At 40.4% G+C, this 22,646-nt stretch overlaps 1 protein-coding gene across 1 annotated transcript in view; it reads right to left on the bottom strand.

Moving 5' to 3' along the window:
- The window catches only part of HSD17B4 (hydroxysteroid 17-beta dehydrogenase 4), a 74,773-nt gene extending 55,292 nt beyond the window's left edge, over window positions 1–19,481 (bottom strand). The window contains exons 1-11 of the mRNA XM_072860440.1: window positions 19,351–19,481; window positions 16,193–16,246; window positions 11,184–11,291; window positions 10,598–10,657; window positions 9,542–9,563; window positions 9,383–9,429; window positions 8,476–8,560; window positions 6,599–6,786; window positions 4,073–4,164; window positions 3,439–3,463; window positions 1,670–1,798 (exon numbers count right to left, since the gene is read on the bottom strand). Coding sequence (XP_072716541.1) covers window positions 1,670–1,798; window positions 3,439–3,463; window positions 4,073–4,164; window positions 6,599–6,786; window positions 8,476–8,560; window positions 9,383–9,429; window positions 9,542–9,563; window positions 10,598–10,657; window positions 11,184–11,291; window positions 16,193–16,246; window positions 19,351–19,408 — 868 coding nt within the window. The 5' untranslated portion in view covers window positions 19,409–19,481. The remainder of the gene's footprint in view (window positions 1–1,669; window positions 1,799–3,438; window positions 3,464–4,072; window positions 4,165–6,598; window positions 6,787–8,475; window positions 8,561–9,382; window positions 9,430–9,541; window positions 9,564–10,597; window positions 10,658–11,183; window positions 11,292–16,192; window positions 16,247–19,350) is intronic.
- Between the last annotated feature and the right edge of the window lie 3,165 nt (window positions 19,482–22,646).

A 22,646-nucleotide genomic window follows, 5' to 3' on the forward strand; every position in this document is an offset into this window, starting at 1 on the left:
TTTTAATATAGAACTTAAAATTCTATTCAGCTATCTTCAGAATTTTCCTCAATCCTTCTGCTGACTCTCACATACAACAAATTAATGCAAGAGTTTTCATTCAGCCTGGCAGTATCTATGGCTTGATGTCACTGAAAGGACAATGCTGTATTTTGGCTAAGTTCATAACAAAACAAAAGCTAACGTATGTACAATGCATGGGAGATTCATGCTAATGTAATATTTACAATTCCCTGACTGTAGAAACCTTCTATGTTGTATTGTAAGCACATTTACTTTGGAAGTCAAAATCTTGTCCGATTTTTTTCTCCCAATAGCATCAAGAGGCAGATGTGGAATATCATATGTAATGCTGAAGCAACTTGCAAAAGAAATTCCCATCTACAACTTTTTTCTACAACATTTTTATGCTAGCAACCCATAAAAATAACATAGTACACATGACAGGTTGGAGAACAGATCAGAAGCTACAGAGCTGGAATTATGTTGTTATAAATACCATTCCATAGCAGGACAGAGAACATTTATAAACTGACATACATTTGGAAATGGGACATCTGCAAGCCAAATATCAGTGAAAAAAGTCAGTAAGGTGATATAGAACTACTGTATGGCTGGTTACATTCCTCTACCAAGATCTAAGGGAAAGGACAAAGTGGTTCTGGTACACCAGTTTTGGTTCAGGCATCTAAAAACATATCCCTAAGTTTTTAGTAAACTGCCCTAATGGATTTCAGGACCAACAGCTTAAACATCTACTGTGTATCTAAGTACCTTTGAAATTCAACAGGCATTGTACATAAGGATGCCTCATTCCCTGCTCCCCCGAACACTTAAGTGCTGGCATTTCCTAATTTGACAAATACTCAATCTTTGACCTAAATAATGACATGCATAACAACAAAACAATCATCAGTGATACTAAGCACATGTAACTCGCACCAACAAACTAAAGGTAACATCTTGAGAAACCTTGGAAAGCAGATGGGAAAATTAGTCTGTATGGTTCATTTATGAACTATGACAACTATGGATCTAAATAAAGAGAGACATAAGACAACAAAGAGAAAGCTTGGAAGATGAAAGAGAAGCAAGTATGGCAGCAGGAAAGATCAGAGTCGGGGGGGGGGGGGGGGGGGGGAGAAGGAAGGAACAAAGAAAGTAAACAAAGACAGTCATCTTGGTCACCAGCCAGGAACACTGGTTACCCAGGAACACAGGGCAGTAAGGAAGAACTTCTTTGCTGTGTTATACCAAATGACTTAACCAGAGAGCTTTTTGGTATGGAAATGGCTACCAAAAAACAAGATTCCAGGACTGAAAAGAAAATACAATCTCTCTATTACACTGCTACTACCTGTATGTAGGTGCAATCAAATAAAACACTACCATTAGTCTGGCTGTAATACATAAAATGACAGTGATGATGTTTCCCTAGAAACTCTTAAGAGGGATAAAACTGTCTTAATTCTACAGGTAAGAACATAAAAGTTTCCTTAAAAAGACCTGACTGTACTGAAACAGTAACTGATTCATGTTACACATTTACAAAAGAATTCACTGGTTCTGTACACTTTTGAAGTAAAGTTTCAGCAAATGTCTGATAAGAAAGCATTCTCTCCTAAGCTTTGCTTGCCCGAACTATCCACATTATCGAAGTCTCCTTTACCTTGTATACTCCTGGGTTTGCTGGCGTTATCAAAGTCACAGACCTTCTCCCATTTATCTCTCACTGCTTCAGGTGTCATTGGCTGATTCTTTTCTCTGACAATAGCACCCAACGACCGCTCCCAGCGCACTAATGGGAAACATGAGCCACAGAGTTCAAGTAACAAACAAAGTAACTTTTAGTTTCTTTACATCACTTTCATCCAGGCCACTACTTTCAAGACGGTGCAAGAAAGGAAAGGTTATAAGTACTCCAGTTTAACTCGCCAGTATAACTTCAAGCTGGACTAAAAGGGCTCACTGCTTTTAACCAACATTTAGAAAAGGAATAGCATTGGTTTTAAATTTCATTAAAGCCACAACAGACTGCTTGCTCTCTGAAAACATTACATCACTTTTAGGATTCTGTCTAGTGAAAAGCTGTAGCTCGTATGTATCTACAGATTCTCTTCTGACATGGTTTTGGCTACTAATGCTAAGGAATCTTCTGAAAGCCTTGGAAAACTATAGGGAAAATGTGAAAACCACCTGTTATCTATGAAAGAATGTTAATACCAGTAGCCAGCATCTCCAAATGGTCCCTGAAGTTGTATTTCAATACTGTAACTTGAGAGAAACTGGTAAGGCTAATGTGAAATGAGTTCTGGAAGGATACAGACTTCCTGGATTGCAACTGATCCTTAATCTGTCATGCTGGTTTTGCTCCTAATTAGCAATAGAAGATGAATAAGGCCAAACTGGTACCTCATTAACAAGCTGGTTTCATTTTAAAGACTTCAACAGTAGCCATTATAATGATGAAAATGGTATTTTCTTTTGACCAGAGAGGAGAAGCCACAGATTTTCGTCTGCATTAAAACTCAACTCCTTGTGGAAGGCAGCAAGAGGTTTTATGCTGCTGCCTCAATTTGTTTAATCTGTTTAATACACTACCTGGGAAAAGCTATTCCAGTGCCACTAACTGCTACAGTTAGTTAGAAATGTACAAAATCTTTATCGAGTGGGGAAAAAAATGTTTTGGAAGAGGGGGAACCACTTCTTGAATTAATGGCCCTACTTCCAACCCACTGGTGATATTCATGTAGGCTGAAAAGTCCTTGAACAGTTCAGGAAAATAATGCTGGTATTAGGTTCACCATATTTAGGAAAAAAGTTAATACATTTTACACCCTGAATTAAGTTTTCTATCTTGTAAGCTCTCAGTATTGTTTGAGAGTTTTCTTTATGTTCATATTTAAGCCAGTTACTGGAGTTACTCAAGGAAAATACTTAGCTAGCACTGCTACTGGTTATTAAGAAGGCTAATTGCCTCAACTTGTTAATGCATATTGTTAGTATTTTTATAGAAGCATAAAGGTGGAAAGCCACTAAAAAGCAACCTGTTTACCAGCATGTGCTACTTTTATACCATAAAAAATTGAAGTTATCAAGAAAAGGCAGCCATGTATACTTAGCACCAAAAATGGAGATTCTTCTTGACTTCAGTTATACCCTCGGGATCCAAGAGTTAAGGTTACTTAGGTAGATTTTCAGTTACTATTACTAAGCTCAAAAGCATAACAAAGCACATACCTAAGTTACCAGTTTCTCTCATCTGTAGTGAAATTGTGACTTTTACTTAAAATAAGCAGTCTCCTCAGAACTCTAAGCTTTTGCTAATCTTCTCTCCCTAAATAAAACTCTTGAGCAGAGGTTAACTGCAAAGATGATTTGCACACTTTTGTTATCAATTCAAAGAACAAAATCAATCCTGCAACACAAAGGACTTACATTTGCCAATCCATCCAGCTCCCACCTGCCAAGAAAAAAGAAAATCATCAGCTTATCACATGTTACAAAGCAAAGTTTTGGTAACGTAGGGAAACAAAACTATACTTCAGAACAAATTCAAAAAAATTTCTGAACTACTGCTGGTTGTATTTAACAGTTTAGTTAAGCACTGGAACATGAGCAACATAAAACTCCAAGATTAAGATCACAGCTTCCATCCAATTTATGAGCTAGCAGTTTGATGACAATACCCTAAGGTATTCCATAACTAAGTAATTCATCCCACCTGCAAGTTGCTTTCTGTGTTTGAATGATTTAGAAAATAAAAACTTCTTTTGAAGCAGTTGCTTTGGTACCTTTTCAAACTTATAAGGGTACAATAAGAATTGTAACAATCAAATCAGTAGTATTTTGAGCACACACCAGAATTTGACAAGGTTGTTACTGCCTGATGTACTTGTCCTATACAGCATAGCAGGGTCAACATTTCTTCTGTCTACACTGAGTGTGTAGTATCTCACATGATAATTCAGTTTCAGCAAAAAGGTTAAGACAGGACAGGCTAAAGCATTGACTTTGGGGGAAGGGGCAAAGGGAGGAAAAGAGGGGGAAAAAAGGGAAAATAAAAAATTACCTCAAACAGACTGCCATTCTCCGCACAGCTCTCATGGCAAAGCCAAACAACTAAGGGAGCAACATACTCTGGTTTGAAAGCATCGACCAGATCTAGAGCAAATTGGAGGGGGGGAATCATAAAATAGAAATACTGTATGATTTCACCAAATTATTCTTACTCTAACACCTTCTGATGAACAGCAGAGCCAGGGAGAATTTAACCAACTGTGTTCTGCCATGAAAAGAAAGGACAAATGAAATGAAACATATGAAGATTCATTAAATACGAGCAACTCGTGACACACATGTATGCCTCCAAACCCAATGACGTTGGTTCTCAGCCAGGCAGATGAAAGACTGGCTAAATGTTGGGAACACCGTAACATGCAGACTGCAAAGCCAGGTACCTTCATAAATGTTCATCTGACAGACAGCCTGAAACAAGGACAAGCCAGCAAGACATAATCCTGACAAGGATGTACCTGAGCAATTTTCCTTTTAATTTGCTAGTCAGTTATAAAGAAAAGACAATATGAAAAGAATTGGAGCTGCTGAATATTTGAGAAACATCCCATTTGGAAATGCTGATATTTCCAAATGAGATAGCAGGAATTATCAGCCCTGATAAATTTATATATCAGTTTTATTTTGGGATTTTCATTGTCATCTGGCACAAGAGAAAACTATTTGAAAAATGGAGATATTGTCATGAGCAGAGTGTGGTTGTCCAGTCAGGTTTTACCATATATTCTATCCACTGTCTGACAAGAAAAAATAACTTTGTTTAATTTCCTTTTTCAGCTTTTAGAATATTATTCTTTCAACAGCAATAGATACATAGCTGTTCCTCAGCTAAAGCTCAGCAAGCATTTTCAAACATACCCTTACAGATGAAGAGCTGGGAAAGTTTAGCATTACAGGTACTTCTTTAATAGCCAAGCTGAAGTAACAGAAGTTCATTTTGAGAAGTTCCACAAAGGTAAAAGGAAATTGAACTCCATTTAATATGCCATATTGTAAGTGCATAACAAAAGTCTTAGGCTTTTCTAAAGCATTTCACTTTATGCCACACACCATCTAGTCTCAAAAATTAGCACTAGACTGTTATCACTAATGTTATTAATCCACTATTAAATAAGTTAAGAAATAGGTGGTAGAAGTTTAAAAAAGCACACAAAAGATGCAAATTACATTTAGAGTTCTAGAAAGAACAACAATAAGTGTGCCAAGTTGAACATACATAACTGTGGCAATGCTGAAGCATAGGTGCTTGCAGACACCTAAAGATGAACAGGAAAGTACTAAGATAACAAGGATAATTTGATAAGACATACGAAAATGTTTTTGAAGTTCTTGTGTCTAAACCTTTTAAGAGTATTTGAAAAACTGGACAGGGAAGGAGGAAGCAAGGTAAGAAATAAATGATCAGAGCTGTAACTATCTTATAGGGAGACCAAAGGATCTTACTCATCTTAAAATTACTAAGGAAGAAGATTAGGAGCTGGTTTTATCACTCTGTGTAAATATCTTCATGAAATTCCAGCTACTGAACTCCACTTTACGCTTCCAGAACTCACGGCTGCAAGCTTAATTTATTTGACTCTTCTGTAAGTAAGTGCAATAAATCCTTGGAACCTACAACCTATAGAGGTGCTAGATTTCCTAATCACTTGGATTATTTAGACCTAAACTAGGATATTTTACACAGAACTTAATTAGTCAAACAAAATCATGCATTCAATCCACGCATAACTGTATAAAATATATTACTCTTCAATATCTTGTATATCAGTCTGAAAAATGTAATGATTGCCCTGGCTTTGAAATCTGCTTATCGCTAGGAAAAAGAAGGGTGGGAGGGAAATGAAATAGGCTGATTCTAGAAGACTTTCTGAGAGCAATTTCCTTTTACAGACTTTTTTTCCAAATTATTTTTGTTTCTTCTGGTCATTTGCCAAAGTCATTCTATTTATCCTAAATTTACACTTTACACACAGCTGCCTCCTACAACATTCTTTATACTTACTTCCCAATGCAGTACTCTGTTAAAACCTGTTCAAGCATTCAAAGATTAGTAACTGTGCAATAAAGAAAAACATAATATATTAGGCAACTCAGTTCATTATCATCTCCTGCTGATCATGGAACGAAGAAGTACACACATGACATGTTGTGCAAAAAATGGTATTTTGCAATTAGACAATATTATAACAAGTGCAGACACCTTATGCACATACCTGATTCCACATCTGATGAAACAAACAAGCCTTTCCACTACCATAGGAGGATCTTGGAAGAGACTATAAATATAGCCTTGCCACATGAAATTGCTTTTGTGAATTACAGAAATTGCTTCTTATCTTGTGGCAGAAAAAAAGAATTCCTTACAAGAGACAAAGCAAGTAAATTGACAGTTCAGAGACAAAAAGACAGTAGGAATAATGAATTAGCAGTCTAAGAAGTGTAAAGGATTTGCATTCAAGAATGTTAGCTGTGCTTCAATTCACTGAAAAATATCAGTACATGTAGACCTTAAATGATTCACCTTGTGGCATGACAGTCTGGGTCAGTCTGGATCCAGCAGTAGGAGCAATTGTGTTGCAGTGGATGTTATACTTCCGGCCTTCAATTGCAATTGTGTTTGAAAGACCCAAAAGGCCAAGTTTTGCAGCACTGTAGTTTGCCTGACCAAAGTTTCCATAAATTCCAGCAGCTGAGGAAGTCATAATTATTCTTAGGGGAGAGTAGGAGGAAAAAAAAAAAAAAAAAGAAAAGTTCAATGATTTCTTAAAGTTGTTTAATTCTACACAACAGAATTTTCCAACTTTGGCATTATATTCTCCATATTCCACAAAAAAAAAAGTGTGCAAATAAGAAAACATTATTTGTTGTTTTTGCTAACACACAGATGACTTTTTTATGTTTGATTGATAGCAAACATCTGACAAATCCTGAAGCGTTATCATAGTAGCAGAAAACTAACAGAGTCATGAGCCTTTTTGAGTTACACTGCAAAACTAGAACAGACATTCTGTGACAACGGGGTACGGTATAGAGAAAAGCATTTTATTTTCATGTTCTAACTGCACTTCAAGTGGCCTTATTCTTATAATTAAACAAATGGCTTCAGCAGTCAGAAGATTATTTTATTGAAAATTACTTCACCTTAATATCTACCCGGTAATATGTGAAGACACATTCTCACAGAATTCACAAAGACTCCTAATATGCGTTAAATACATGAAGGAAGAAGACAGCAAAGTCTTGCCCTTTGCTGTCCTCTAACATTATTGCTGTGGAGATGACTGAACTGCTCACAAGAAAGCTCTAAAACCACTGCAGTTCATAGCTGGTTTGGGGCAAGAAAACATTGTGCTGCATATCTTCTCACAAATTGGAATTCAAAAGAAAAGGGTCTACACCTTTGCTTTTAAAAGAAGCCTTATCAGAATCTGTTCCAATCTACTGTAAACACACTGCATAGCTGGGATCAAAATCTATTTCATTTTTATTATTATTTGCCTACTGACAATAATCCACTCTTTTTAATCTAAATAAAGAGATGTGTTACAAGTACTGGCTCAATATGATCAAGATGAAAAAAGCTACTAAATCTATCCAAAGCAGGCATTTTGCAAATGGCACACATCTACACAAACTGCAGAAGCACTCACTACCATTGTTATCTAAGCAAATACAGAAAAGGAGCCAAGGGAAGCATTTTCCTAAATGGATGCAACTCTTAGGCTTTAGCCGTGTATTCTGCCCACTGATCTCTTCCCTTATCCTTGCAGTTCAGTTCCCTGGATGAGAATGAATGTCAGTTTGGTCACAGAATGACAAAGCAGCTCATACAGCTTTCAACATGTGGGTATGGTTGCTAAGATTAATATAACCACGACAGTGTTTTGATAAGGAAAAACAACAAAAGTGAAAAAACTTAAAGGTCTGAATCCACCACACTCTTTCAGTTAACATTAACACATACCAAAATAGACTAAGAACATTCCCACAACTTCTAAGACAAGTACAAAGGGAGGGTGGGTGGGGGGGAACCAAACCCAAACAAAAAAAACAAGACCCACAAGCAGAACTGCATGTACCTGTCATTTGAATAAGAAGGAGCAGGAGAAGAATCCCTCAGACTTGCAGTAACATAAAAGTAACAAACATTTCTAACCAGTCGTCATGAAAAGAAATGGTATTTCTATAACCCTACAGCTCCTGTCTGGGATATTTGCATCTACATGGAAAAAACCTTTAAACGTTTGCTGGGGAGGTGGAGAGGGGGATAGAACTGAAAGGATAAGGGCTTACACATTTGGACTGATTTTGTTTCATCCCAGTGACAGCGAAAGAAAGGGGCACGCATCAGTCTGTTATACCCTACTGAAAAAGCAATAAAAAACCCCAAATTTTTACCTGCCAAATTTCTGATTTTTCATATGATTCCATGCAGCTCGGGTGACCAGGAACGATCCCCTCAAATGAATTCTATGAATTATATCTAGGAACAAATTATTGTCAGTTTAGTAATTCCAGGATTTCGTCTCCCCAACTTGAAATATACCATTTGTTTCTCCTTCATGACAAAAACTGCACTCTCTTCACACTCTCAAACTGTTACTAAAAAAGTGGTGGGCTTTTTTTTTTTCTTTTTTATAGATCATTTTGAAGTGCTTGCCTGAACATATACTGATCATCTCTTCTGCCTCTTGGATGGGGCTCTCCTGTACAGAATTCACAAGCATTCAAAATTCCTGCACTTAAGCACAGTCGAGCAAGGACTACAGAAGCTAGACCATCTTTGCAAAAGTCTGCTCAACTGGCTTACCACCACCTACCATCTCACTGAAGGTTCCCCCTTTCTTCTGTCCCTTGGTACATCAACTTTCTTCCCTCTGTTGTTAGTTCTGGGTCTTTTAAGCCTGTTTAGTATTCAGCCAGTCAGTGCTGGCACTAGGAATGTGTTCTGCTCACAAACACTATTGTGTGTGTTTCATATGGCTCTTTTTTGTATTCCACTCAGCAACTAGGAGTGGCAGCTAGAGCCTTTCTTCCCCTTTGGAACTACATACACCTACCACGCATTGCAGCACAGATCTGGTTTGCAAGCTGAACACAAGGCAGCTGAACACAAGCAGCTTACCACTAAGCTTTCCGGGCAAAAGAGAATTCTCTGATCTGGCATAGACAAGCTTCCCTGCCTTCTCTTCTTCCTTGTAGGCATAGACAGCCTTCCCTGCCTTCTCTTCTTCCTTGTACCAATGGGAGGGATGTACCTTTCATCTTTCACACAGAAAGTACATTTTAAAGTTTATCAACTCACCCCAATCTTCATCACTTATCCGAACAAATGAACGGTCTCTTAGGATCCTAAAATGCATCATTAGGAGAACAAAACAAAACAAACAAACAAGATGAACAGGTGTTTACACAAAAGTGACAGCCCACAATCAAACAGGAGAAAACCTTCAGGTTTACTCACCCAGCATTGTTTATAACAATATCTGCAAAAAAAAAAAGAAAATAAACTAAGTGAATGTACTGATAAAATACAAGCTTGTTTCTATTTTTCTCCCACTTCTAAAAATATATATAGACAAGAACAGTGCACACATACATCATACTACTGTTCTATAGCTCTTTGTCCTGAATATTGGAATTCTACCATTGCCAATAATTAAGACAAGACAAAATACTTCAGTACAGGCAAGTTTCAGCCTGCCAATGGAACAAAACCTGACAGGAAGGTATAGCTGAGAACTGCTGGCTACCTAGGAGCACAATACCTGCAGGATGCAGCCATCCTGCACAGTTCTGCAGCTTGCTTTGAATTCCAGAGTGCTCCCAGTTATGTGGTTTGTGCCACCAACTTTGTTGCAGTAAGCACAAATGATAACTGGAAGAACCACAGTCACAGAGCCACTAAAGCAACCTGGATCATAACAATTTTTTGTCAGATATTTAATTTGGTTCCTGTTGGCTTTGATCATGTGTACTTTTAGCCATTTAATACTGAGTTAAAATTACATAAACTTCACCGTTAAACAGTGGCAATCATACGGTAAAGAGGAACATTATTTGTCAGATAAAATACCTCAAGCTTTTTTTTTTATTTGTGTTAAAGCATTTTGATCTTCACATATGCAAAAGAGCTTCTAAAACATGACAGAGCATCTCTGACTCTTCAGCAACATTATTAATCCTAATTTTATGCAGCTATTTATAATACTTGATGAACTCTGTGCTTTGAGACAGAAATTGTTAACCATTACTGAAGTACCAAAATTCTGAAGGGCAGGAAAACAAGAATCAAATATTGAGCTTTAAACTTCTGCTAAAAAGCACCAAAAAGACAGAAGAGTTCCCCATTCAGATTTAAAGTGGAAAGCCCCTGATTTAGGTTTCACTGACTAAGAGCATCAAGGGTTGGTGACTTCTACTATTGTCACACTGTACTTCATACACTTGCTCTCAATTGCACTGTTTATAACGGCTCTGCACTTGCAAACAAATTGCAATAGGATTTAAGCAACTGTACCTATCTTCCCAAAAGCCTCAAGTGCTGTCTTCACAAGCTTTTCACCATCTTCCACCGAATCTATAAGAAAAAAGTATGAATTTTCAAGTAAAATGAACAGGATACACTGCATCTTGAGGATATTAAAAACTAATTCCATGGAGCTAAGAAAAATAGGTCGTGTACAATCCCAATATAAAATAAATTCAAATTCGGCCACTATTTGCATGTGGCCAAAAGCAAATCCCACACAGCAAATCTAAATGGCACAATGTTTGCCACTGCAAGAAAAACAAGAAGCAAAATAACTAAGAATCATCCATTCCCATTTTGCCTCTGACAACTGGGACAGTTTCTTAGTATTTCAATGTTAAGAAAGCATATGAAAGAAAAAGGCATTACTAGACGAGTATTAATTAAAAAAGCAATTTATGCACCTTCTTTTAGCATCTCTGTCTGCCTACTCCACAATTACATTACACCTGTTTAATTTATATGGTATTGGCAAGCTGGCAGCAGTCCTTTATCAAGCAGTGTCAACTTTTCATTCAACAGGTCCACTATTCCTATAGATAAAGCATTACACTAGTCTGGAAAAATAACATACCATAATTGGGTACTGCTTTCCCTCCTTTTGCTCTGATTTCGTTGACAACTTTGTCAGCAGCTGAGGAGCTCTTGCCAAATCCCTTGAAATCACCTCCAAGATCATTCACTGTGCATCACAAAGAAACGAATTTTTCATTGTTAACACTCACACTTCATGGTCTCTCCTTATCTCATTATCGCGCTGGAAGTTATAAGGAGTATTAATAAAACCTGCTGCATCTGGATCCTACCGAGAATCTCCGATGACTAGAGAAGAACAGTAGGTCACTTTTTTTTTAAAGTAGTATAACATACAGTATCATTTTTTTAAAATAACATGGGACACAGAACTTTTTTTTTTTTCTCTCCACCATGCATTCAACTTGCTTGCCCTGCCCAGGCTACCTCTCTAATTGTGTTATTGCAGTTCAGACATTAACATCAAGATTACATACCAATCATAGGTGATTAATTCTGGTCTCTCCTCAAACTGCTACAGCTACTGCACAAACCGTAAATGAGACTGAGAAGACTTTGTTCCTGTTTAATAGAGTAGCTAAAATGTTACTAGTAAACTTCACCATAGAACAGATCAAGCTGTCTGAACAAAGGGAGAAGAGCCTGCTCTGGAGCTTCAGATCCTGCTCCTGTGGGATAAGAGGGCCACCTGACACAGAGAGCTGCTTTGTTTCCAGGCTGCTCTCTGTACTCAGGCACGCATCATTAATGGTAGCTGCACTGTTATCATCACCACAGTATGCTGCATTGCCGTATTTGCATGTCCCACAGTTTCATGGAATTCATCAGGGGAACAAAAACATCCCTCAAAAAATCCATATACATATTCTAGTTGGACAAAGAATTTCAAAAAATGGTAAAAAGTATGTTTAAATGGGTGCAAAATGAAATTGTAAGAAAACCAGAATTGACTGTGGATTTACATGCAACATTGGTATTTTGCTGAACAGTCTTTTGCTATGGTGAACTCCAGCTTTGTGCCTTCTAATTTTTAAAGCCCTCAGTAAGCCAGCCATAGTGAATTCCACAGAATATGCAAGATATTCTCACTGGTCTTGATGATAAACAGCAACTGTAAGTCTGCTGTATCATCCCAAAAGGAAATAAACCCTTATTGTCCCCCCCTGCTTTTTTCTTTTTTTTTTTTTTTAAACTCTCCATGTAAAGAGGAACATAGTTTGCAGGACACATGACAAAATCCTGCTCTATTACTCAGACCAAGAAAGTCTCATCTGGAATCTTGTATTCAACTTTGTGTGCAGCACTTCAAGAGAAATGTAGAAACACTGCAGAAAATCCATGAGTAAATGAAAATGCCAAAGCCCAGAAGTGAGCCATGTAAAGAATAGGAAAAAAAACCCAAAACACACAAACAACAAACCAAACCAAAACCAAGAACTGCCTAGCCTGAAGCAGGAAGAATTAAGACAGAACATGATGATATGCTCAAGTACATTAACAGACTGATGCAACAAAGAAAGGAGACAGAATCTCCAAGCTAAATAGATCAATATCTAACAGCTCGAGCATGCAGCTAGCACAATTCAGGTGAGGCATTAGGGAAAATTTCCACGGGTAGTGAAGCATTAGAATAGCCAACATGGGCAGACTGCTCAGTCTGCAACATCAAAGGTCTTTAACACAACATTAAAGAAAAGTGAGTCAGGAACAGCAGTAGGATTTCTAATCTGTCCTGGGAAAGAAGAGTGGACAATTTTGTGGTAAACAATTATACAAAAACATTCACTTAGTCTTGTTAAGACGTTACAACTTTCTACCAAAGACATGCTTATATATGTTTATCCTTCACTTCAATAGTAATTTGCTGGCAAAAGCTTAATTAGATATTTGGGAAAATTTCCAGAAGCAGCAAAGCACCTTAGGCTGAGTGCAGGCACTAACAGAGTTGATGCAAAAATGAGTATGCAAGAAAGAACAGAGCTATTTTAGGCTCTGAAAATGATAAAATAACTCCATGAGTGTGATAGAGTAATTAAAAAAAAAACAAAACCAAACACAAAACGATGGATAAACAACATTATTTTAAGCTCAAGCTTTACATCATATAATTTCCAGTTGAAAACATCCAGTAGAAAAGAGCCAGAGACCGTAGCAGTTGTGACAGAGCACGGTTATAGTCTGAACTGTAGATAAGAATTCCTCTGAGGCTATGAGTGCGTTATTAGCGAATAGTGCAGAGCAGCAGAAGCAAATCTGTAGAGTGAAACAGTAGGTGCTGTGGACCTGACATCTACAGTACAGGTTTTTTAAAAAATAAACCAGCTAATTTCTTGCTGTAGCGTGGTGCCACAAACCAAACACACATTTGGAACAATTTAGGTGCACTGCTAAATTGCATCTTCCAGTTTGGTTTTCAAAGGAACTCCACTCATGCATTTCAACACCATCCCACAATGCAAACAAAAATAGATACAAATCAGGAGAGATGCTTCAAAAGCATGACTCTAATCTAAACTAAAACAGCAACACAGAAGAGCCCTCAGGTAGACTGAAAAGGAAGAAACAGTAGGGTCTGGACATAATACAGGTTGCAAGACAAAAACAAAGCATTCCCTTCCTCCTGCTTTCGACTTTTTCTGATGAGAAGCATGAGAGAGATGAAGCATGACAAAAAAGGTGGTAGCAGGCAGCCTTTGGGTGATAAGAAAAGGGAGATTTCCACTTGGGTCGCATTGGTCAGTCTAACCACGCTGACAGCAACTCACTCAACAAAAGGTTGTACACAGAGAGAGATGTGGGACTGGACAGAAAAAGCTCCCATGTTGGGATCCACTGGTATTCCTCCAACTAGAGTATTTGATCACTGTTCTTACAATGTACCTTCATTTCCATAACTTAAAAAAGGGAAGTTGTTTTAAAGAGACAAGACATGAGTCTCATATCTGGTTTAGTTAAAAAAATTCAAATATTTACACAAGTAACTTCTCAACTCTTTGAAGTCACAATCAAAAAAGAACAAGAGTAAGAAAAATAAATACAGGAATGTAGAGGTAATTGCAAAGCACCACTACAAGAAGAGGTGAAGTAAGGTGCAGTTTCCAAAGGGAAACAAGAAGTCTCCCTTACAGACAGTCAGTTCTTAACTTACTGATTTAGCTATTGTGCAATAGGGCCATGAGATAAAGGAGTATTGGTCAGGCAATACAACACATTTTCTTTCAGATCATTCTGGAAAGTCAGAATACCACTAGCTACACAGAGTCAATATGATTAAACATTTGGGCTGCTTTAGTGACCTAATTTTTGTTAAATAAGAACTTGAGATGAAATATTCATGTTCCTAGTAAATCACAGAATCGTATAGGTTGGAAAAGACCTTTAAGATCATCGAGTCCAACCATAAACCTAACACTGCCAAGTCCACCACCAAACCATGTCCATAAGCACCTCATCCAAACGTCTTTTAAATACCTCCAGGGGTGGTGACTCAACCACTTCCCTGGGCAGCCTGTTCCAATGCTTGGTAACCCTTTCAGTGAAGTAAAATTTCCTAATATCCAGCCTAAACCTCCCCTGGCGCAACTTGAGGCCATTTCCACTCATCCTATCACTTGTTACCTGGGAGAAGAGACCGACCCCCACCTCTCTACAACCTCCTTTCAGGTAGTTGTAGAGAGCAAGAAGGTCTCCCCTCAGCCTCCGCTTCTCCAGGCTAAACAGCCCCAGTTCCCTCAGCCGCTCCTCATCAGACTTGTTCTCCAGACCCTTCACCAGCTTCGTTGCCCTTCTCTGGACACGCTCCAGCACCTCAATGTCTCTCTTGTAGTGAGGGGTCCAAAACTGAACACAGTATTTGAGATGCGGCCTCACCAGTGCCAACTACAGGGGCACGATCACTTCCCTAGTCCTGCTGGCCACACTATTTTTGATACAAGCCAGGATGCCATTGGCTTTCTTGGCCACCTGGGCACACTGCTGGCTCATATTCAGGTGGCTGTCAACCAGCGCTCCCAGGTCCTCTGCTGGGGAGCTTTCCAGCTACTCTTCCCCAAGCCTGTAGCGTTGCATGGGGTTGTTGTGGCCCAAGTGCAGGACCTTGCACTTAGCCTTGTTGAACCAAATAAGGTAAATAAGGTAAGTATCAAAGGTGGCAACTACCAGAAAAAGATACCTAGATTTTTTTTTAAAGTTGTCTACACACAGACTTCTCTTACTTAATCCATTAAGTAAAAACAAACAATTTTTATGAAGTTTTGTAAACTGACATTGGGATTTTTATTAGAAAGCCACTAAAAATCAGTGAGGAAGTTCTTGTCCATAATCTGTTTAAACATTTAACCTTGAAGTCATCAACAATATCTGCACAAATTCATTCATAGGGATTCAAATGGCAATGCCAACTGCCAGGGAGTACCCAAGAATATAACTTAACCTGCAGAATTAGCTTGTGATACAGCGTTTTGCACAACTAAATATTCCCTGAAGAAGGTTCAACCAAATGACTATGAAACTATCAGAAGGCCTTTACTGATAGCTATTTCGCACTGTCATTGCGACCAGATAGCTCTTCTGTGTGATGTGCTGCAGAAACAAACAATGCAGTGCACTTCCAGCACATTCTGTGTTTTCTGGGGGCTACTGAGACTGCGTTACATTCCAATAACTTCTTTCCTGGGAGAAGGTACTAGAAGATAACATATTCACATTTTCAAATGGTCATATTAAAAGTTTCTGAAGAGCATTCACTGAAGACAACACCCTCTCTGGCCACAACTCACGGTACAGATTGGTATGCATGGATGAAAGTCAAGTCTGGGAAAAGATCTGATTCAAACTGGCTTTCCAGCAAAGATAAGCCCTTGGACAAACTTGGGCAACTTGTTTCATAAGAAAATAAAGCTTAGAAGCAAAATTTAAATAGTGAAAGATAAAACAGAAAACCATTAAATAACAAAGGTTACTGTCTAAAAGGGCATGGACTGTTGAATGCAAGCTATGTGAAAAGGCAAAGGTTATTGTCTAGATCAAGTTAGTGAACATAACACTTACCAACTACTGAAGCTCCTCTTTCAGCAAAAGCCAGAGCATATGCTCTGCCCAAACCTAGTTTAAAAAAATAAAAGTAAAAAAAAAAGAGTCAATTTGTCTCCTTGATCACAATTCAGAGAAAAAGCTACACAAAAATGAATTGCATGAGGAAAAATGCACCAAATCAACACAAACACCTTGAAGGTTCAAAGTAAAACACTATTTCTGCCAGGAGTTAAAATTTTCACATAAATTCAAAACATAAAAGTAAACAAGCAGATAAACTACAGACAAAACCTCCAGTCAAGGGGGGGGGGAAGTCCCCACACTTACGCTTTGTTATTGCATTAAATGGAACCATCAGGGAAAGCTGCCTGCTGCTGAGTTTGTGCTTGTGATAGAAAAATACATTTGTAAGGCAGAAAGTTTAATGTCTTGATGTAACCTTGAAGGAGGAGGGGCTGTTTCAAGTTAATTAATTACATTCTAAGTGAATAAGATACTCCCTTGGTTAAAGTTAGTCTTTAAGATTTGAAGAAAATACTGAACAAAATTTAACTGTGACTGAAGATGTACTGACAAAACCCCTCCAATTATTTCCATACAAAGGAATCACTTAACACCACAGTTAACCAGATACATCCATAGTTTATCTATCATAACAAAAGACTGTCATTTTTGCCTCACATACAAAAGCAAGACTCTGGCTCCTTAACTCTGGCTTAGATTCTAGGTGTGTTATACATTAGTTATTTGTTATGACAAATGATTTACAGAGATATTATCCACTGCACCAGTCAAAAGTTATTGAAATCATTATTTCAATGATCCTTCTTTTCATTACAAAAGAAACAGAGATTTGAATAATCAAACGATTATTTGACTGATCATTTGATTATCTGACTGATCATTTTCTGATGATCAGTCAGAAAAAAGTTTCTGAGTGCAACAGTATCTTTTCTCCTCACCAAAATATTCAAAGCTAGCTCTCAAAAGAAAAAATAGGGGGAAAAAAAAATCAGAACTGTTTAGACTGTTTTGAAACACACTAATCTCACACCAACAAATTGGGATTTTCCTTAAGACTCCTATGAGCCTCTGCAATGGAGAGTATCACATGTGGGGTACATATACGTTCACTGCCTGATGTAACCCAAGTCCAAGAAAACTATTTTTTGTTTTGAAAAGCCACGTAATTGAAAAGTGCACAAAACCCAGACCATGTTATATGTGCCAGTATTCTCAATTGGCAAACAAGGACTGAATGCTTAAGAATCAAAACTAATCTTAAAAAAAAAAAAATTAGCTTGAATTGCATAAACAATGACAATGCTGCATGAGATGCAGGAACAATACTTCACAAGGGATTTGCCCCAAGTGAAAAGAAACTACTGTATTTTTAGATGCTTGTGTATGTGAAAATAGGTGTCACTTGAAAACAAATTAGTGATCCAGATGTTTTAGATAAATTCCCAGCTCTGATGTGTTCATTGGCATGCAATTCAAAAATCAATGTTGACACACAATTCTATTAGCAGTACAGTCTAACTACAGTGCTGTAAACTAAATAAAAGCAAAACAAGAAATAAGCTGAAGTTAACAGGGCTTCCTTGCATCTTGGCTTAAATTTAATCAACCACTTTTCAAAAAATTATTGTGAAATAACACATCCAAGGACAGTTAGCAAACCATTTTCAAGTGCCCTAATACTAGAAATACAAGGGTCACTGTACCAGCATCTATGACAAGCAATTTTTGCTCCATGCAGTGCTTTTTAGAAGCTTTGTTATTGCCAAAGTGTCTTTGCTTTTCTATTACCTAATGTCTTAACTTGTTCTTCAGTGAGACTTGTTACATAGAGAGAAACACATAAATATAGGTCTGGTAAAAGCTGAAAAGCACCATACAAAGATCTGGCCTCAATTATTCTCAGGTTTGTCACCTTCAGGTGATGTGAGTGGACTGTTCAGAGCTTTCCACAAAATCGCATATTCTTGGTCCCTCTCCACAAGACATCACATAATCTAGGCCCCCAAAATGACTCCTCTGGCTACATGCAGCTCCACAAAAAAAGAGCAAAACTTCACTGTGGGAAGGCAGAACCTTCTTAGAAGATGGCAGAACAAGCTGCTTTTAGCAGCTCATCACAACTACAAACTTTGCGCCTCTCTCGTCCACACTCACAGCTCATATCTTCGCTGGAAGTACCCGAGTAGGCAAAGGTCAAAGCACACATTCAGAGGAACAAGAAAAAAACCAAAAAACAAAAGAAAAAAAACCCCAACAACCAACCAACCCCACACCACAACAACAAATACAAAAGCATTTCCTGGCAAAACCAAGCATTCCACTGGAGAACCACCTCCCCTGGAGAGGCCAGGCCCGAAGTCCACCAACAGCACAGGCCAGCCCTGCTGCTGAAAGAAACCTCTCCCCACCCTTCCACCCACCCTGCCCTCTCCCCTGTGCCTTCAGACTGCCTCCCAGAAGGAGGTCAGGGAAGGCAGCAGCAGGTCGGAGGCTGTTTTCTGCAGCAGCGCTGGCACATGTCAAACCCCTGCTGGAACAACACTCTGCCAGACCACGCAGGTTGCAAGCGTCAGTCACTAGGTCCAAGGCAAAACTGGAAGGAATCAGGATACCAAAACAGTACGTGGAGCAGGACATCCATTACTGACTAGTGTCAAGTAGTGTTACTCCTCCCGTATATTTAAAGAACGGAAAGCACGCATTCGGAGCCAGTACTAACGTGCTAATTTTCAGCAGTACTGGGGCTCAGATCAAACTGCAGTAGCTCCAAAGCCCTGCAAGAAGCACGGCGGTAACCCCTGTACCGCCTTGGCACTGCCCCGGCGGCCCTGACGGGCGAGGGCCGGCACCTGACAGGGCCGCCGCGGGGTGTCCGCCTGCCCCGCGGCCCCGCGGCGGGCGCCCGGCGCGCCGCGCCCCCTCCCCGCCGCCACACCTCTCTCTTCTGCGGGAGAAAACAAGTTTTTAACGAGCGAAGCCCTCACAGACGTCCCCGGCTGCCAACGGAGGGCACGGGGGCACCTGTCAGGGCCGCGGGGTGTCCGCCTCGCCCGGCCTCCCGTGGGAAGCCCCGCCACGGACCCAGCCGCCTCCTGCGGGGGACGAAACGTCCGCCACACCGCACCCTGCGACGGGACGGCGCTGCTCACCTCCTCCGGCGCCGGTCACCAGCACCACCCGCCCGTCAAACCTCAGCCCCGCCGCCATGCCGCTCCGCTCGACTGCGCTGCCCGCCAGCCCGGCCCCCGCTGGCAGTGCAGGGCGGCAGCAGCGGGGGCGGAGCGAGGGCCGGCACTGCGCATGCGCCGCCGCCGCCTCTGGGAAACGTAGTCGGGACTGCAGCGCTGGCCCCGGCGGCGGCCGGCTGAGGGGAGGAGGGAGCGCGGCCCGGGGCGGGGGGAGGCGGTTGTTTTCGGCCTCTAGCCCCGCCTGCTCACTCTATTTCCATACCTCTAGAGGCAAGGCGAGCTTCTTGTGGAATACAAGGATTGTAGCAGGCGGGCTTGTCTGTCCTGCTTCACAGCAGGCACATCTTCGCAGGTGTCTAAGAGGCCACAGATGGGTAGGTGATCAGGCTGCCTCAATATAGACATTGCATCTCTGTTTAAAGTTAATCTTTATTTACTTTTTTTATATTAATCTTACGTTTTATGTTGTGTTATTTTTTGCTTTATTTACTATTTCCCAATCCAAATCACTGCTTTCAGCTGTTGCTTCCCCTGGTTGTGGGAGTTCTTTAGATTGAGCAATTAATGTGAAATATACTGCCTTTTTTTCTCCCGTCTTTTGCTTCTGCGTATGTGGAAGGCTGTGCTGGGTGTCTGTGCCCAGATGCTGGCAGGGGGCTGCAGGAGCCTCTCTGAGGAGAGGCCGGGGCTGCCCTGTGCCAGGCACAGCTGGTTCCAGCCAGCGCCAGCAGGCCTGCTTGCAGGGCAGAGCTGAGCCCCGCAGGCGAGATGGCCGTGCCTCTGTGAGAACCTATCTAAGAAAGTGTAAAAACCACTGCACGGCAGTTGTGGGAGAGAAGAGTAAGAAAAGTGTGAGAGGAACAGCCCTGCAGACACCAAGGTCGGTGAAGAAGGAGGAGGAGGAGGTGCTCCAGTCACTGGAGCAGAGATTCCCCTGCAGCCCCTGGAGAAGACCATGATGATGCAGGTTGTCCCTCTGCAGCCCATGGAGGTTGACGGAGGAGCAGGTTTTCTGGTAGGAGCTGTGACCCTATGGGGGACCCATGCTGGAGCAGTCTTTTCCTGAAGGACTGTACCCCGTGGAGAGGACCCACACTGGAGCAGTTCATGAAGAACTGCAGCCGATGGGAGTGACCCCACAGTCCAGCAGGGGAACAGTGTGAAGAAGAAAGAGTAGCAGAGAAGATTCTATTTTGTGGAACCAGCTGGTGGGTTAAGTAGGAGTCAACATGGCTATTCATTATATGATTGCAGGCATGGTGTAGCGTGAGACGGTGTCATTCAGAATGTAATTGTATTGGAGTTTCAGAGGGCCACTGCTCTGGATCCCAGCAGTAGATCTACTTAGGATTTTCCAGTATTACCCCCCCCCAACTCACGTGATGACAAACTTTATCTGAACTATGGACAGGGATCTCATGGAGCTATTCCTTCCTACTTGCTCACTCTCCCAGCTGACTGAGAGCACCATAAGGCTAAGCCTCTGGGAGCTGTAAACTCCCTGCCTCTTTGCATTGTCTGTCTTAAATCTAGGAGGTGTTCAGGGAACAGAGAATGGTCTAAGAAGTGCTTAGCATTCAGAGCAGCTGACTACCTTATTTTGTTGGGGAAATCATCTACATACTCCCTCTGCACAGATGAACTTTAATTCATGATTAACCTTTCTTGTACAGTTTGTAAAGTTTGGATTATTTCTGGAGCTAGTAGAAAGAAAAATTGGTTTTGCTGCAGAGTATCTCCTTGGCTGTTAGTGCTTTACTGTCTACACTAAAGAGAGGTGATAGTTACCTGAGTGATAGCTATTTGGAGACTTCCAAACTAGAAGACATTAGCATTTCTGACCTCAAGTAGTCTGTAACATTCACTCCTTTAGAAGTATTATGCATAGAGATGTATTGCCTGTGATTTTATTACATACAGTTCAGTTTGAAGGGAGAAATTGCATTGAATTAAATACTGTAATTGCAATTTACAGATTGGGCACTAGAGGAAGCATTGCGCTACAGTCAAACTTACTAAAATAGCTACATTTACAGATACCACACCACAAATAATGAAATTCTTATACGGCGAACCTAAAAAAGGCTTACGCACGGATTGAGTTAAAAGGACGCTGCTTTTAATACACACTGTTTTTACTCAGCCAATAGATTCACTGGCGTGGTGGCATTTTTCTTGCTGTATAGGCACATTACGTGTATGCAGTGTAAACCACAAAAAAATTGTTCTGGAGGCAGGTAAGGGAACATAGGATGGATAAATAGTCTACAAAAAATCACGAGTTTTAAGTATGGGAAATAGCTGAATGTGTGCAGAAACAACCCCTTGCACTGGATGTGTGTTATTCTGGTGCTGTATTAATCAGCACAAAATACCCTCACAACTAATTACACTTCCAAAGTTTGCCTATTTCATTTGAATGCAGCTCAACACAAGGGCGACAGTGAGAGGCCCGGTGCAGCTGGCTGTGTGTTGCAGAGAGGACATCACCGATCGTGATTTGCCTGCGCTGCACTTTGTGGCAGGAGGAAGCTGTGTCCTGGGGGGGCAGAGCTGTGAGTCAGTTTGCGATTGCTCCTCCTGAGGAAATAACGGATTGAGCTCATAACCGTTTGCTCATCACCAGCCTCAACACTCAATATTTTGTTTATTGTTACTACACTGCGGGGTTGGGCTCCCACCTGGGAGAAGAGAAGGAAGTCTCCAGGACAAGAGCAGTGCTGGCTGCTGCTAGAGTTGCCTGGCTGGCCCTACAACATGACCGTGACACATGGTGTACACACGGTGTACAGTGCACAGAAGAGAGCCTTGCACTGATGCAGTGTGTAGCCAGTGTGCTATCTGCTGAGCTTTATGTACCCTTATTCGCTCCCACGCGTTTATTAGGGGGGTTAGGGGCTTGTTTGTGTACTGTCCCTTAAGTTTAGGATGTAATTTGTTATGGTGGGGGACTGTGTACATTAGATGATGGGCTGTTCAAGGAAAGGACTCTACTCTTGAATTTGCCTGGAAACTGGTGGTTACATGCCCCAGGTAAGATCAGACCCTGAGGTACTTTTATAGCATAATCTGTTCTTCAGGTAGCTAACAAACAGGCCTTGTTAACAAGTCAGGATCTTTTATAGCTTCCTCATTTTGGTGCATAGACTGGGATTAGACTCAGCAAAGAGCTCACACTTCAAAACAATAAAATTGGAGTTTCCTCAACACTTTTTTTTTTCTGGAAGACGTAGCAGAAAGTGCACTAGAGTGAAAGT

This window comes from Ciconia boyciana, chromosome 4 (assembly GCF_034638445.1).
Source record: "Ciconia boyciana chromosome 4, ASM3463844v1, whole genome shotgun sequence".
Lineage (NCBI taxonomy): Eukaryota > Metazoa > Chordata > Aves > Ciconiiformes > Ciconiidae > Ciconia > Ciconia boyciana.